The sequence below is a fragment of the Poecilia reticulata genome, chromosome 16 (assembly GCF_904066995.2).
Source record: "Poecilia reticulata chromosome 16, P_reticulata-male-v2, whole genome shotgun sequence".
Classification (NCBI taxonomy): domain Eukaryota; kingdom Metazoa; phylum Chordata; class Actinopteri; order Cyprinodontiformes; family Poeciliidae; genus Poecilia; species Poecilia reticulata.
The window spans coordinates 31,405,935-31,424,239 of NC_088845.1; the positions used below are offsets into that span (position 1 = coordinate 31,405,935).

The 18,305-nt window shown below is 44.3% G+C and overlaps 1 protein-coding gene across 4 annotated transcripts in view; it reads left to right on the plus strand.

Annotated features, from left to right (window-relative positions):
• The window catches only part of ppox (protoporphyrinogen oxidase), a 171,427-nt gene that overhangs the window by 134,979 nt on the left and 18,143 nt on the right, over window positions 1–18,305 (plus strand). The window contains exons 1-2 of one of the 4 annotated variants that reach the window (XM_008432836.3): window positions 4,767–4,864; window positions 8,594–8,684. The exons of 2 other annotated variants lie outside the window; for them this stretch is intronic. In XM_008432836.3, the coding sequence (XP_008431058.1) occupies window positions 8,601–8,684 (84 nt within the window). In that variant the 5' untranslated portion in view covers window positions 4,767–4,864; window positions 8,594–8,600. Of the gene's footprint in view, window positions 1–4,766; window positions 4,865–8,593; window positions 8,685–13,587; window positions 17,049–18,305 lie in introns of those variants that run through there. One more of the 4 variants, XM_081616977.1, reaches the window with a different exon arrangement.

Sequence of the window (18,305 nt, forward strand, 5' to 3'; positions counted from 1 at the left end):
GAAAAACCGCACATAAACTTGTATTAAAGCAGAAATTACGGCGGCCACCGTAAGAAAGGCTTACAGTATCAATTATGCCACATGGACTGATCAATAGATTATTGCGAGGGAACGCAAAAGGAAAAAAATTCCCCATGTCCCCTGGAGGGCTCCGTAACAAGCAGCATGGTTCAAAGCTTAGGAAAAAAGTAGCAGCTAATAGTCCGGAAAATACGGTACCGTAGGTGAAATTGGATAATTTTCACGGCACAACTGACGATCACTCACGGTACACTAGTGTGCCGCGGCACAGTGGTTGAAAAACACTGGGCTATGTAACGGACTGAATGTTATGTTTTTAACGTAATCTCTGGTCGGCTTGTGGAGCGCAGGAGGTTGCCATGGCAACGGGTGTGCTTATATGACAGAGAGAGAGGAGACTAAAAAGGTGTGACTGGTTTTGAGTTGATCATCTGTTCGGGTTGTTTTCCTTTGTTTACCTTTGCCTTGACGCATCACAGCCGCTGTAGTTTCTGAACGTTCAATAAACAACAAACTTGGACTAATTACCTCGTTCTTTGTGAATAGCTATAAGTCATTTACAACAAACATCAAACACGGTAAATATGTTTCATTAAGTGTTTAACAAACAAATGGTGTCTACCGCGATAATTATGTGACATTAATTGTCTAATATAAAAAAATAGTTTGTTGCTGTCGAGCTCAGAGTCTGAGAGGCTTTTCCTTTATATCAAACAAAATTTTTTTGCCTCTTATTTAGTGGAAATATTGATGTTGATGAGATTTTCTCCAAAATAACCTTTTTCAGCCTTTATAGCTCCACTGTTGAAAATGAGGCTCTAACATTCACAAATGACATTGAAATAAAATCCAGTCCAACATCTGGTTTGAGGTGATTCCTCTGGAACCTGTTGGAGAAAAAATATCCCAACTTCAGAAGATGAGCTTTAACCTAACAGAGCTCTGTGGTTCCTCCTGTCAGTATGAGAGTCAGGGTGAGGAGGCGCCATGTTAGGAAGAGAAGTGGAAGCTGCAGGATCTTCAGAACAAACAGGTCATGATGCTGGGGTACTGATTATCCCTCTGTCTGGACACAGGATCAATAGAACCAGTTTAAAAGCTAAAATGAATGATTATATGCCAGACATGGAAAACTGGGATCACTCCATGCCATGATGTTCAGGATTTAGGTCTCATGGCATCTCAAGGTGTCAACATTGCAGCCAGTGGGCTGAAGGAGGAAATACAGCTTTATTTTGTAGCAATTCAAGAGCTACCAGCTTTTATCGCTTTGCAAAAAAATGTATCAGCACAGAAACTCCAAAGCACACAAATATATATATATAAAAAAAAAAAAAAAAAAATTCCCTTCTCACCCTCCGCGGGTGGTCTGTTTCATCCTCTGAGCTCGGGTCCTCTACCAGAGGCCTGGGAGCTTGAGGTTCTCCTCCAGTATCTTGGCTGTGCCTAGAACTGCACATTTCTGGACTGAGATGTCTGATGTTGTTCCTGGGATCTGTTTGAGCCACTGCTCCAGTTTGGGGGTGACTGCCCCGAGGGCCCCGATGACCACAGGCACCTCTGTGGTCTTCACCTTTTCCAGTTCCTCTTTGAGGTCCTGGTATTTCTCCAATTTCTCATGCTCCTTTTTCCTGATGTTGTATCACTTGGTATTGCTACATCCACCACAACGGCTTTCCTCTGTTCTTTATCCACCACCACAATGTCCGGTTGGTTCGCCATTACCATCTTGTCTTAACATCCGTGGCCTTCATCTCTTCCATTGGCCAGCTAATTATTCCGGCAGGGTATCTGATTACTGGTAAGGCATAGCTGTTTATTGCACGGATCTTGTTCTTGCCATTGAGCTGGCTTCTCAGGACTTGCCTTATTTGTTGGAGGTATTTGGCTGTGGCTCCTTTCCTTGTGACCTCATCGAGGTTGCCATTTGCTTGTGGTATTCCCAGGTACTTGTAGCTGTGCTCTATGTCTGCTATTGTTCCTTCTGGGAGTGAGACCCCTTCTGTGTGGGTGACCTTCCCTCTCTTTGTAACCATCCGACCACACTTCTCTAGTCCGACTGACATCCCAATGTCAGCGCTGTAGCTGACTGTATAGCTCAATAGGTAAGTCACCAGTCTTCCACCCGGGAGACCCGGGTTCGAGGCCAGGCTGGGGCAAAAAGTTACAACAGTGACATTGAGCTGTCAGTGGCAAGACCCTTGGAGCTATATAGCCTACCTCATACCATGAGAGACACAAATAAGCACGACATGCCGGCTCAGACGTCGCCCGGCCAAACAAGGTCTGCGTCAGGTGCTGGGGAACCAGAGGTGCTGGGGAACTGATGAAAAGTGGGCTACTGGAACAAGACGGAAATGGGCGAGAGGTGAAAACATGGATCTGTTTTCAAACAACTAGTAGCTCAGTGTTCCAACATCCGCAAACGGCAACTGCTGTCACAACTTGAGATTGAGGTATGACACAAGTGCTACGGTCAGAAGGCATCTTGACAACTCCCCGCCCAGAGACTGGATATGTAGCCCCAGTAATGAACGAACCATCTGAGCTGAACGAGGCAGCGAGAGAGAGAATCATGGCCCATATGAACACCAGACGACCCCGACGCCAATTACAACTCAGCATCAGTGATCCTTGAGATGCTTGGTTATAAGAGCAACCATGAGACCCAATACCTACCATGGAAAAGACGGTTAGAGGCTAAGGCTCCAAGCCTTGGCCAGCCGCCTAAAGAGATACACGAGAGAGAATGAAGCCAGGAGGATTAACCGGCTCTTCGCCACCCAACCAGCCTCATATGAATGCTTAGAGATGTACAACATCAATAGGACTCTAAGAGCCTTCATTGCAAACTCGATGATGGCTGTGGAAAACCACCCTTGAAGCCAACTGCAAACCACTTGCACAAGTTTCCATCAAATGTGGCATATACCAAGGAGATGCTCTGTCCCCACTGCTGTTCTGCATAGGCCTGAACCCTCTCAGCCAAATCATCAACAACACTGGCTACGGATACCGACTCAAGAATGGGGCCACGATCAGTCACCTCCTCTACATGGATGACATCAAGCTGTACGCCAAGAACGAGCAAGACATCGACTCACTGATCCACTGATCTACAGCACTGACATTGGGATGTCATTCGGACTAGAGAAGTGTGGTCGGATGGTTACAAAGAGAGGGAAGGTCGCCCACACAGAAGGGGTCTCACTCCCAGAAGGAACAATAGCAGACATAGAGCACAGCTACAAGTACCTGGGAATACCACAAGCAAATGGCAACCTCGATGAGGTCACAAGGAAAGGAGCCACAGCCAAATACCTCCAACGAATAAGGCAAGTCCTGAGAAGCCAGCTCAATGGCAAGAACAAGATCCGTGCAATAAACAGCTATGCCTTACCAGTAATCAGATACCCTGCCGGAATAATTAGCTGGCCAATGGAAGAGATGAAGGCCACGGATGTTAAGACTAGGAAGCTACTAACCATGCATGGAGGGTTCCACCCCAAATCCAGCACCCTGAGACTGTACACGAGCCGTAAGGAAGGAGGCAGAGGACTAGTGAGTGTGAGAGCCACTGACCAGGATGAAACATCCAAGATCCAAAAATACATCAAGGACAAAGCCTCGACAGACGATGTGCTCAGTGAATGTCTCAGGCAATGGGGAACAGAAGACAAGGTGCTGGAAGTACCATCATGGGAGGACAAGCCCCTACATGGGATGTACCACCGACAAATAACTGAAGTGGCTGATGTCAGGAAAACCTACCAATGGCTGGAGAAAGCTGGACTCAAGGACAGCACAGAGGCTCTCATCCTGGCCGCCCAGGAACAGGCCCTAAACACCAGAGCAATAGAGGCTCAGATCTACCACACCAGACAAGACCCAAGGTGTAGGTTGTGCAAGGAGGCCCCTGAGACAGTCCAGCACATAATAGCAGGGTGCAAGATGCTGGCAGGGAAAGCGTACATGGAACGACATAAACAAGTGGCGGGCATAGTGTACAGGAACATCTGTGCAGAATATGGACTGGAAGCCCCGAGATCAAAGTGGGGAACATCCCCAAAAGTGGTGGAGAATGACCGAGCTAAGATCCTGTGGGACTTCCAGATCCAGACAGACAAGATGGTAATGGCGAACCAACCGGACATTGTGGTGGTGGATAAAGAACAGAGGAAAGCCGTTGTGGTGGATGTAGCAATACCAAGTGATTACAACATCAGGAGAAAGGAGCATGAGAAAGTACTTCAGTATATATATATTCTGAAGCTGCTGCCCCCGCGACCCGACCCCGGATAAGCGGAAGAAAATGGATGGATGGATATATATATATATATATATATATATATATATATATATATATATATATATATATATATATATATATATATATAGAAAATTTCTTCACTTTGAAATAGGAATGTGAATTTTTTTACAAATGAAAATGGCAAACATGTACAAATAATGACACTGAATTTTTTTTTATTGAAAAAGTAAGCACAAATATACAACATTCAAGTTTCAGATGCATTTTTTATTCAAACTGTGATGGCACATATTTACTTCCATACATACTCCATTCCAGTATATGGTGGTAAAGCACATATAAACATTGCTTGCCAACTGCTATAAAAAAAGGAGGAAAGAAAGAAGAAAAAGTTTGGTGTGTTTTTATCATGTGGTCCACACTCCTTACCAGTTGGTGGCGGTAATGCTGACCTAACGTTTCATGCCAACCGCCAATAAATTTCAAGAAGAAGAAGAAGAAGAAGAAGAAGAAGAAGAAGAAGAAGAAGTTGTTGAAGTCGTTCTGACTGTACCTCTGCGGTAACACTTAAAGGTAACACAATGACTGACTGCGTGTGTTTGTGTCATGCTGATGTCTTATACTTGAGCGTTATCTGATGCAGCCAGTGGCTGAATTACTGACGTTTATCTGTATGAGAGAGTTTTAAGGTATTTACAGGAACTCTGTCCCCTTCTCACTGTCAGTTTTAATACAAGGCAGCTGCTCATTAGAGACTGAAATGTGTTTTTGAGCTGTTTATTGGGTGTTTATCACAGTTTGTCTCGTGACATTTAAAATAATTGCAATAAGCTATGAATGGCTTATATATATCTCATCCAGCTTCATATGTTTGACAGATTACTCAGTTTAAACGAAGTTGGCTTCTGATTTGGTGCTCGACTAAAGGTGCATTCCGCAGCATTTAATGACTCGGCACTACCTTTAATATCCAAGAGTTCGATAACTAAAGTTTACCCTACTCAACCCGGAACTGGTTTATTTACTTCTCATGAGAATTTATTTAATTTTTGTGCTTTTGTGAGAAATTAAAAGAAAGATAAAAAAATAAATCCGTTTCTGTTTGTTTTTTTAATAATAAGACCGCAATATTAGCCTGGCCATTGCTTTCCTCCGGCCACAGTTCCGGGAGGAGAAAGGATGTAGTACTTATGGCATCGCGTTAGTCATTTTAAGAATGATTATTGGTCGGACATTGTCCTCATCAATCAATGGATGAGGATTAATGTGTTGATGGGCAATTCTATTAACATCTCATACATATCTATTTATGCTTAAATATATTTCAGAGATTTCAAATATAGATAGATGGATAGATAGAAACTATTCATCCCTTTGGGATTTACCCTCATGGAAATTGTAGTTCAGTCTCCCACACAGCACCAACACATCAAACCCTTAAACATTTTTTTAACATTAACATTTAGCCTGATTCTATAGTTCCTCTATTTCTATTGTACTCCTGTTAGCCAGTGATGAGTTGAAGAGTTTTATTGCACGAGGCACAAAGGAGTTCCTTAGTCTGTTGGTCCTGCACTAGTCTATAATTAGAATTCAGAATAAAAAATATAAAAATTGGGGACAATCTTAGCACTTTTTGTTTATGAATAAAGAATTTTACTAGAGAAAATATCAGAATTCACCTTTTTAAAAAAAAATAATACTACAATAGTTACCATATCTCTAGAAATAGATTCAGGAAGTGCAATTTTTGATTTGATCCACGTTTTTAAGTAATTCCAAAATATTTTGGTTTTGCATTTACAGAAGACATCGTCTATTATTTCTATGTCTCTTTCACAGAATGAGCATTTATTGTCATCAATATTAAAATGATTTCTTAGCTCTTTTAATGGGTAAATTGTATTTAAAACGTCAAAGTGTGTTTCATTAGCCTCTTGTAGGTTTTAAATATAGCATCTTTAAACTTTAAAAATTTTTTTTTCAATTTTGTTAAGTATGTTATTTTTATTTATTTTCAGAGGAAATGAAGTTTTGGTTAGGCAGCTTCTAATTGTGAAGTTATTGAATTTTTGTCAGCAAATGATATCCCACTAATTAATAGTGGGTGATTGTGGGAATAGGATGATATATTTTGAATCTGACTGATACATTGTTTTGGGAATGCTTTAAGAAGCAGGAAACTAAACCAAACATTAGCTGAGTGAGTGCAATAGAGACCACATAGGAAAACAAAATATTTATTCAAATGATTCAGAAACAGAATATTGCTTTAATGAACTTTAATTATTTGAGAATGAACACCAGAGGTTTGCAAGATGGATGTAAGAAGTATTTAATGACATGCTTTATTTAGTTGGACTATTTTAAGTTTTTTGTTCTTAGTTGGGGGTTTTTAACACTTGGAACTGGAACAGATCAAAGATGAGCTGTAAATCAGATACCAACATCAGTGTCCCAACTTTGTTTTGGTTTAGTAACCACTATTACTTAGTAATCACTATTATGATGATTATGAAGGTCTGTGGTTTTTGTCTACTGTTTCTTCCCTATTTAAATTGATTTTCATGAAACATTATGTAATTAAATTGCAGCCTTTAACAAAATGAACAAATAAGCTATCAGACTGAATAATGACACATCGAATATTAAATGATAAAACCTGTCATCATTCACCACTAAAATAGTTTGTCAGATGTGTGTGGTTGTGTTTGCATGTGATAGATTAGATGATTGTTCTCACTTATTTTCTGTAATGTCCCTCTTGGGACCATACATTTTTCCTCATGCCCCCCACCTCCAATGACCTTTGCTCCCCTGAATTGAAATATTATTGCAAATTTGATATTGTTTAATAATTTATCAGCATAAGCCACTGGCTCCAGGATTGTATGACCTGATTATCAAAACAGCTGTTTTGTTGTTCAGTAGTCTCAAAACCATTTCCAAGTTCAGTTTATTAAGTCAGTCAGTAACATTGAATCAAGACTCCTCAGTCTGAAATGATTCCCTGGGATGTGTGTTTTTAGACTTAACACAGTAAAACTTTTTAAAACTGTAAACATTGGTTACTAGTCAGCTTCTTCAGTTTATTGTTTTTCACAAGTTATGCAGTTATTTTAACATTTACTGTGCAAAATTTCCAGCAGTGTTTTGTATATTTAAGCTTGTCAGATGAGAAGAGATGAAAAGTGTATAACATTTTGCATTAACAGTAAAAAGGTAGACTTCGTCTATTTCCGGGCTTTTTTCTGGGAGCCAGGTTCCCAGAAAAAGGTCTTTAGCCTTTTTCTGGCTAAATGTCTTTAGCCTTTAGCCGGTTACTTATGATGTAAGTTACTTATGATGTAAGTAACTTCCATCATAAGTAACTGGTTACTTATGATGTATTTATGCTAAGTTACTTGCATCATAAGTTACTTGCATCATAAGTAAGTAACTTATGATGCAAGTATAAGTTACTTATACTTGCATCATAAGTGATGTTATAGGGACATCACTTACTTATGATGTCCCTATAACATCATAAGTCCCTATAACATCATAAGTAAGTAACTTACTTATGATGTTATAGGGACAGACTAAGAGATTTTTGGTTTGTGTTTTAAATACGAGTAAAGTTGTACTAGAATAAAGGCGTACTTTTATGATAACTCTTTCATTTCATGTGCTAAAATGAGGAATGCTGAAGATCTTATAAAGTTATTGTGGTATTGGTTTTACAAATAAGGAAATACTTAATCTTTTAACATAAAGGAATCAAATTATCAGCCCCAAGACTTTGAAATGATTGTTTAAACAACAACGTGACCAGCTCAGCAAGTCTGGGTCTTTTTTTGAAAGGTCTGCTTATAGCTCCTGTGATATGGAATTACATTTTGGACAGATGTTAGTAGTTTCTCTAGATGTATAAGGCCCAGCAAGCATGACAAGCAATGTATTGCAGTTTATTGATTTCTATTTTTTATGCATTTGTCTGATTATTGGAGAATTGGATTGTATTAAATTTGGTAAATGTTTGTTTATAAGAGGGGGAGCAACTCAGTTTTTTGATCAAAACAGAAATGCTCCCAGCTAGTCGACTCCAAATTGACATCAAGCTGATTTTTGTAAAAGTGGACAGCAGGGCTGACAGTTGGTTGCAGGAACTAGACCCCTGATAATCTAACAATGATAATCTTCATATCATGGCTACCAGGCCTTCTTAAACAGACACACCCTGCCACACCAATCAGCTAGATTCTCTCTCCTGTTGTACTTTTTGTGTTGCAGCTCTGTTTTTATTTAATGTTGTGTTTTCAGTCAGCCAATGAAAACAGTAGCAGTCCTCGGAGGAGGTATCGGTGGTTTGGCTGCCTCTTTCTACCTCTGCAAGAATCCCCAGGTTGCCAAGGTAACGCACCAAAACATTCACATCTAAGGATCACTAATCAAATTCAGTTTTAATCAACCAGTGCGAGTATGGTTGCTCTCTAAAATGAGGACTTTTGACAGTTTGCTCGTTCTGAATGCCACTGGGTTGTAGTTTCTTCAACACGGCATCAGGTTGAAAAGACAGGAGCAATTGTTGTTGCCCATCAGCTTCGGATTGGTTATAAGGACATATTGAAACAATTTGAAGTTCATCATTCTACAGAAAACATAACCAGTGCTACAATTTAAGATTCAACTGTTAACCATGTCAGGAGAAGAGAATTCTCCTGGAATATTCTCCTAAGGTGTTTCAATCTGCACCGGAGTCTGAACACAGACACTGCTCTGGAACCCTCAGAGAGAAACACAGAGACAAACAGCCAAAGACCCTGAGAGGAGAGGAGTGGAGCTTTACACGGCTGATAAATTACTGGCCAACTACTATGAGTTCTTACTGCCCAAAGTTCTTCGATAAATTCTGGAATGATGTTGCCCACTTAAGCCCTTTTTGCACTGCAGGGTCCGGCCCGGCTCGGCTCGACCCGGTCCCATTGGTGCTATTGGCCCTGGTCGTTTTGCATTGAGCAGGATAAGTTATGTAAATTGACCCTTTGCTAAAGCTACCGAGGTGATCTCCCCAGCGACCGCAGAACAGTTTTCTTCTTGGGTTTCCCGTCCCGCTTTTTCTGTATGTGCTCATGAGCGAGGAAGCTGAGGGAAACATTTACCTCAGCTTTACATTTAACCAAAAAAATAAATAAAATTTTTTTATCAGAATGTGGTCTCTGAGCTGGACTCGCGGACAGCTGAACTACCGCTGCGGCAGGCGGGATTTCCGGCTGGAGCGAAGCCAGATGCGGAAAATCCCCTCGTTCACAGCCTGGCCGACTTCTGATCGTTTCAGTTGGAGAAATGTTATTTACATTTACCATTAAAATCTTTGGTTGAAGAGGCGATTGTAATCCCAGTGTAGGGTAAGAATAGATTATGGCGGGAATTTATTGATGCAACATATTGAAATGACAGCTATCCAGGGGTGAAAGTAAGGGGGTACGGCAGGGTACTGCGCACCCCTAAAAGGTTTAGTGGGGGTACCAGTACCTGCAAGAGAGAGGAGCGGCTGTCAGCTGTAAAAAAATCAATGGATTCACCGTGCAGCCGCGACTGATTAGTTTTTCAAGAACAAAAAACATGACTTAATCAGTTAATAAATAACTTTTTTACCATTTCATATTGTTTCTGAACTGTTTTGCTAGAGCAGGGGGGCAAAATGTCGATCGGGGAAGGTTTTGAGTCGATCTCAGCATCAGATGACAAACTGAACGCAGCCAGGAGGCTGAGAGCAGCACGTCCTCCTCTGGCTGGGTTAAAACGTTCATAACTTTATTAAAGAACAACAACAAAATCAACAAAACGTGTTCAAATTAATGCCATCCATCCATCCATCCATCCATCCATCCATCCATCCATCCATCCATCCATCCATCCATCCATCCATCCATCCATCCATCCATCCATCCATCCATCCATCCATCCATCCATCCATCCATCCATCCATCCATTTTCTTCCGCTTATCCGGGGTCGGGTCGCGGGGGCAGCAGCTTCAGAAGGGAGGCCCAGACTTCCCTCTCCCCAGCCACTTCTTCCAGCTCCTCCGGGGGAATCCCAAGGCGTTCCCAGGCCAGCCGAGAGACGTAATCCCTCCAGCGTCTCCTGGGTCTTCCCCGAGGCCTCCTCCCGGTGGGACGTGCCCGGAACACCTCACCAGGGAGGCGTCCAGGAGGCATCCTTACCAGATGCCCGAGCCACCTCAACTGGCTCCTCTGGACGTGGAGGAGCAGCGGCTCTACTCTGAGTCCCTCCCGGATGACCGAGCTTCTCACCCTATCTCTAAGGGAGAGCCCAGCAACCCTGCGGAGGAAACCCATTTCGGCCGCTTGTACCCGTGATCTCGTTCTTTCGGTCATGACCCAAAGCTCATGACCATAGATGAGGGTGGGAACGTAGATCGACCGGTAAATCGAGAGCTTCGCTTTTTGGCTCAGCTCTCTCTTCACCACGACGGACCGGTACAGCGCCCGCTTCACGGCAGACGCTGCCCCAATCCGCCTGTCGATCTCCCGCTCCCTTCTTCCCTCATTCGTGAACAAGATCCCCAGATACTTAAACTCCTCCACTTGAGGCAGGACGACCCCCCTGACCCGGAGAAGGCACTCTACCCTTTTCCGGCTCAAGACCATGGCCTCGGATTTGGAGGCACTGAGCCTCATCCCGGCCGCTTCACACTCGGCTGCGAACCGCTCCAATGAGAGCTGCAGATCACGTTCCGATGAAGCCAACAGGACCACATCATCCGCAAAAAGCAGAGATGCGATCCTAAGGCCACCAAAACGGATTCCCTCAACACCTCGGCTGCGCCTAGAAATTCTGTCCATAAAAGTAATGAACAGAATCGGTGACAAAGGGCAGCCTTGGCGGAGTCCAACTCTCACCGGAAACGAGCCCGACTTACTGCCGGCAATGCGGACCAGACTCTGACACCGGTCATACAGGGACCTGACAGCCCGTATCAAAGGGCCCGGTACCCCATACTCCCGGAGTACCCCCCACAGGGCCCCCGAGGGACACGGTCGAACGCCTTCTCCAAGTCCACAAAACACATGTAGACTGGTTGGGCGAACTCCCATGCACCCTCCAGGACCCCGCTGAGGGTGTAGAGCTGGTCCAGTGTTCCACGACCAGGACGAAAACCACACTGCTCTTCCTGAATCCGAGGTTCGACTATCCGACGGACCCTCCTCTCCAGGACCCCTGAATAGACCTTACCAGGGAGGCTTAAGAGTGTGATCCCCCTGTAATTGGAGCACACCCTCCGGTCCCCCTTTTTAAACAGGGGGACCACCACCCCAGTCTGCCAGTCCAGGGGAACTGCCCCCGATGTCCATGCGATATTGCAGAGTCGCGTAAGCCAACACAACCCCGCAACATCCAGAGCCTTAAGGAACTCCGGGCGGATCTCATCCACCCCCGGGGCCCTGCCACCGAGGAGCTTTTTGACCACCTCGGCGACCTCGTCCCCAGAGATAGGAGAGCCCAGCCCAGAGTCCCCATGCTCAGCTTCCTCAACAGAAGGCATGTTGGTGGGATTGAGGAGGTCTTCGAAGTATTCCGCCCACCGGCCCACAACGTCCCGAGTTGAGGTCAGCAGCGCACCATCCCCACTATAAACAGTGTTGGTGCTGCACTGCTTCCCCCTCCTGAGACGCCGGATGGTGGACCAGAATCGCCTCGAAGCTGTACGGAAGTCTGTCTCCATGGCCTCTCCAAACTCCTCCCACGCCCGAGTTTTTGCCTCAGCGACAACCCGAGCCGCATGCCGCTTCGCCTGCCGGTACCTATCAGCTGCTTCTGGAGTCCCACAGGCCAAAAAGGCCCGGTAGGACTCCTTCTTCAGCTTGACAGCATCCCTCACCAAAGGTGTCCACCAACGGGTTCGAGGGTTGCCGCCGCGACAGGCACCAACAACCTTGCGGCCGCAGCTCCGATAGGCCGCCTCGGCAATGGAGGTACGGAACATGGTCCACTCAGACTCAATGTCCCCCACCTCCCCCGGAACGTGTTCGAAGTTCTGCCGGAGATGAGAGTTGAAGCTCCGTCTCACAGGGGACTCCGCCAGACGTTCCCAGCAGACCCTCACTACACGTTTGGGCCTGCCAGGTCTGACCGGCTTCCTCCCCCACCACCGGAGCCAACTTGTCACCAGGTAGTGGTCAGTGGACAGCTCCGCACCTCTCTTCACCCGAGTGTCCAAGACATACAGCCGCAAATCCGATGAGACGATGACAAAGTCAATCATCGAACTGCGGCCTAGGGCGTCCTGGTGCCAAGTGCACATATGGACGCCCTTATGCCTGAACATGGTGTTCGTGATGGACAATCCGTGACGAGCACAGAAGTCCAACAACAGAACACCGCTTGGGTTCAGATCGGGGGGGCCGTTCCTCCCAACCACGCCTCTCCAGGTCTCACTGTCATTGCCCACGTGAGCGTTGAAGTCTCCCAGTAGAACAAGGGAGTCCCCAGGAGGGGCACTCTCCAGTACCCCCTCTAAGGACTCCAAGAAGGGTGGGTAATCTGAACTGCCGTTCGGCCCGTAAGCACAAACAACAGTCAGAACCCGTCCCCCCACCCGTAGGCGGAGGGAGGCTACCCTCTCGTTCACCGGGGGTGAACCCCAACGTACAGGCGCCCAAATGGGGGGCAACAAGTATGCCCACTCCAGCCCGGCGCCTCTCACCGTGGGCAACTCCAGAGTGGAAGTACGTCCAGCCCCTCTCAAGGAGACTGGTTCCAGAACCAGAGCCATGCGTCGAGGTGAGGCCGACTATTTCTAGCCAGAACCTATCAGCCTCGCACACTAGCTCCGGCTCCTTCCCCACCAGAGAGGTGACGTTCCACGTCCCAAGAGCCAGCTTCTGCAGCCGAGGATCAGACCGCCAGGGTCCCCTCCCTTGGCTGCCGCCCATAGCACAATGCACCCGACCCCTTTGGCCCCTCGGACAGGTGGTGAGCCCATCGGAAGGGGGACCCACGTCTCCTCTTCGGGCTGAGCCCGGCCGGGCTCCGTGGGTAAAAGCCCGGCCACCAGGCGCTCGCCATCGTGCCCCACCTCCAGGCCTGGCTCCAGAGTGGGGCCCCGGTGACCCGCGTCCGGGCGAGGGAAAACGCAGTCCAAAGTTCGTATTCATCATAGGGGTCTTCGGGCTGCACTTTGTCTGGTTCCTCACCTAGGACCTGTCTGCCTTGGGTGACCCTACCAGGGGCATAAAGCCCCAGACAGCATAGCTCCTAGGATCATTGGGACACTCAAACTCCTCCACCACGATAAGGTGGCAGCCCAAGGAGGTTGCCAACAATAATAATAGGAGGTTGCCAACAATAATAATAGGAGGTTGCCAACAATAATAATAATCTCAGTGATTATTGTTTCAACATGGTGTTATGCAATTCTGTGCATTTCTGTTTCATTACCAAAATAACTAGCAGAGCAGGAGTTTAAAATTAACTAATCAACCACAGATGTGCTTATGAGAGGCTTATTAATGATAGCAAAATAAATATCAAGCCTGCAAACCTAATATTGTAACGGACTGAATGTTGTGTTTTTAACAATCTCTGGTCGGCTTGTGGAGCGCAGGAGGTTGCCATGGCAACGGGTGTGCTATAATGACAGAGAGACAGAGAGTAAAAAGGTGCGAGTGGTTTGTCTTGACGCATCACAGCACCTGTAGTTTCTGAACGTTCAATAAATGACAAACTTGGACTAATTACCTTTGTGACTATACGTCATTTACAACAAACATCAAACACGATAAATATGTTTCATTAAGTATTGAACAAACAAATGGCTTCTATCGCGATAATTATGTGAAATTAAATTAATTGTCTAATATAAAAAAATAGTATGGTGCTTTGAGCTCAGAGTCTGAGAGGCTTTTCCTTTATTAAAAAAGTATTTGCCTCTTATTTAGTGGAAATATTGATGTTGATGAGATTTTCTCCAAAATAACCTTTTTCAACCTTTATAGCTCCACTGTTGAAAATGAGGCTCTAACATTCACAAATGACATTGAAATAAAATCCAGTACAACATCTGGTTTGAGGTGATTCCTCTGGAACCTGTTGGAGGAAAAATATCCCAACTTCAGAAGATGAGCTTTAACCTAACAGAGCTCTGTGGTTCCTCCTGTCAGTATGAGAGTCAGGGTGAGGAGGCGCCATGTTAGGAAGAGAAGTGGAAGCTGCAGGATCTTCAGAACAAACAGGTCATGATGCTGGGGTACTGATTATCCCTCTGTCTGGACACAGGATCAATAGAACCAGTTTAAAAGCTAAAATGAATGATTATATGCCAGACATGGAAAACTGGGATCACTCCATGCCATGATGTTCAGGATTTAGGTCTCATGGCATCTCAAGGTGTCAACATTGCAGCCAGTGGGCTGAAGGAGGAAATACAGCTTTATTTTGTAGCAATCAAGAGCTACCAGCTTTTATCGCTTTGCAAAAAAATGTATCAGCACAGAAACTCCAAAGCACACAAAGATATATATATATATATACCCCCAAGAATTTAAAACTACTTTCACCCCTGCAGCTATCGAGAAAGTTCCAGAGATCTGGTCTCTGTCCCGCCCCCACAGCCAATGAACCAATCAACAGCTAACACGAAACCGGCCCTGTCTGGACGGCCCAATTGGAACCGTTGCTCCCAGGGTTAAAGAGAGCCGGGTGGTACAGGGCTGGAAGTGCTAATGCAAAAACGGTCGCCGGGCCGACCCGGGTCCAGCTGTGCAGTGCAAAAGGGTGTGATGTTTTTTTGATCAACACTTTTTTCCATTTTGACTTTCTTTATCCAACTTATGTAATCTTATGTCAAATTTGGCAAATGATTTTCTATTTAATTTTGTTAAATATGTAACCATATTTACAATTGTTGTGTCACTAACTTTTAACTTTCATGTCATGGGAAACAAAGTATTCACACCCCTGGCAGACTGAGTTTTAACATTTTCATTCAGTCAATGACGATGTTGATTTTTCTTTAATAGGGAGGAACATGGGCATCTCTCACAAGATCAGGCAACGGAAAGAGATATCAACTTTGACTTGTTTTTTTATGTATTATTTGATTTAAAAATTATGTTTAAAAAATATTTCTTACTTTTTATCAATCATTTTGAAAAATCTTTTTTGACATTATGTTCATCAAATACCTTCTTGTAATTGCTTGTTTCCACTACTTGTTAAATCTTTGGGGATGAGTTTAGAAGGCCTCTGAGCCATCCATCCATTTTCTTACACCTTTGTCCCTCAGTGGGGTCAGGAGGGTTGCTGGTGCCTCTCCAGCTAACGTTCCGGGCGAGAGGCGGGGTCACCCTGGACAGGTCACCAGACTGTCACAGGGCAACACAGAGACACACAGGACAAACAACCATGCACACACACACTCACACCTAGGGGCAATTTGGAGAGGCCAATTAACCTGACAGTCATGTTTTTGGACTGTGGGAGGAAACCAGAGTACCTGGAGAAAACCCACCATGCACAGGGAGAACATGCAAACTCCATTCAGAAAGACCGGGGCCGGGAATTGAACCCAGAACCTTCTTGCTGCAAGGCAACAGCTCTACCAACTGCGCCACCGTGCAGCCTTCTGAGCCATCAACCTAATCTTGAGCTCCCTCAGTCAGATTCAGTCAGGACTCTTACTAGGACATTCCCAAGCATTATTATTACTGCCACGGTTATGAACAAGGGCGGCGCCAGGAATCTTGGGCCCCATGACAAAAAGTTAAATTGCACGCCCTGCTCCGCCCAGGACCTTCCCAGCCCCACCCGTCACAACTACTGTTAAAGTTTCTTGAGTCCATCTGATCCAGATAAAGCATCACAATTTTAAGGGCTTGCAACTGCCTTGCTTTCTTTGGTCCAATACTGACAATAACACAATATTTAATGCTCACGAATTTTACATGCAACAGTCCACATACAATACAGCAATAGAATAGAATACAATAGGTTGCTTAAATTTTTTATTATTACTTTTAGCTTACTGAAATGTCTCTTCCCACTTGCAACAGTCACAGACAACGTGCAAAATACACATAGAGCAATCAGAGCAATCCAGACTTCTCAAAAAATGCTATGTAGTTGCATTTTATACAAGCTGCAGTATAACTTAAATAAAAAATATGTTTTCTCTATATTTGTTAAAGATGTGTAATGACAGTTTATCAGACAGATAATCTGGGAAAATATCAATCTCCTCCACCTCCTTTCTGAGCTGCTATTGCTAGCTAAAGTAATGCAACGTTCCTGCCACAAACAACCAATCAGAACCAGTAGGAGGGTCTCAGTGCTGTCAATCAACTTTATTCACTCACTGCTAAATGTGCCAATGATGGAGAAACAACTTATTGTTGCAGGAAAACTGTTTATCTGCTGTCATTGGTAGCTATGCCAGAGAAACTGAGCATTCACAACAAGCTATTCTTGTTGCAGCATAGCACAGAGCGAGGGGGAGGGAGGATGAGATTGTGATTCACGGCACTAAAACCCTTCTGTCTCTGGTTGTAGATGGCACTGGCAGAAGGCAGAGGAAATAATTTTTTGACAAATTATTTCTCATGCCAAACTGTCACAACACAATGACGGCTTTAACAAATATGTAAAAAAAGTTTTTTTTGTAAAGGTTACATACTGCAGCTTTAATTTCACTTAGGAGTGGACGGGTCAGGAGGGACGTGGCAACAGATATCTCTAATTTAAATGCAAGCCAAGGTAAAACTGTGTGGACTGGCTGCAGTCCAGCTAAGCTAACTATGCTGACTGGTTGACTGTCTCTATTCACCTTTCTTGGAGAAAAACTGTTACAAATTCACACTCTTGTCTTTCTCTCTCTCTCATTGTATATATATATATATATATATATATATATATATATATATATATAGCGCTTTTTGTTTGAAAACTTGATTTTATTATTTTTCTAGGCAGCATAGTAACTGCCACAGTCGTTTTTGTCTTCTACTGACTGCTGCTGAACACCGTCACTGTCGAGCGCGAGCAGGAACGAAAAATTTCATGCAGATCCAGGGGGGCTTCAGAGCAAATATAGATGTGTGTTTTTTGGTCTGGGAGGGGTAACATTTAATTTTTACTGCTAAAAACAAGTTTTAAAAACACAATAACAGTATTTGACAGGGCCCCATTTTTTTCTATTTCTGCAAAAAAAATAAAAAATTCCCTTCTCACCCTCCATGGGTGGTCTCTCTCTCTCTTTCTCTCTCTCTTTCATCCTCTGAGCTCAGGTCCTCTACCAGAGGCCTGGGAGCTTGAGGTTCTCCTCCAGTATCTTGGCTGTGCCTAGAACTGCACATTTCTGGACTGAGATGTCTGATGTTGTTCCTGGGATCTGTTTGAGCCACTGCTCCAGTTTGGGGGTGACTGCCCCGATGACCACAGGGTCTTCACCTTCCAGGTCTTTTCCAGTTCCTCTTTGAGGTCCTGGTATTTCTCCAATTTCTCATGCTCCTTTTTCCTGATGTTGTAGTCACTTGGTATTGCTACATCCACCACAACGGCTTTCCTCTGTTCTTTATCCACCACCACAATGTCCGGTTGGTTCTCCATTACTATTTTGTCTGTCTGGATCTGGAAGTCCCACAGGATCTTAGCTCGGTCATTCTCCACCACTTTTGGGGGTGTTCCCCACTTTGATCTCGGGGCTTCCAGTCCATATTCTGCACAGATGTTCCTGTACACTATGCCCACCACTTGGTTATGTCGTTCCATGTACGGTTTCCATGCCGGCATCTTGCAGGCACCCTTGCAGGCGCTTATGTTGTGTGTATATATGTATGTATGTATGTATGTATATATATATATATATATATATATATATATGTAGCAGTTTACTTTATTGACTATTCCTGGTCAATAAAGTAAACTGCTGCCTTGGCTACAGATGTAAATTATTTTTTGTACTCTAATTTAGTTTTGAATGTCCAGTTGTTCACTATTAGTGTTTGTCAATAT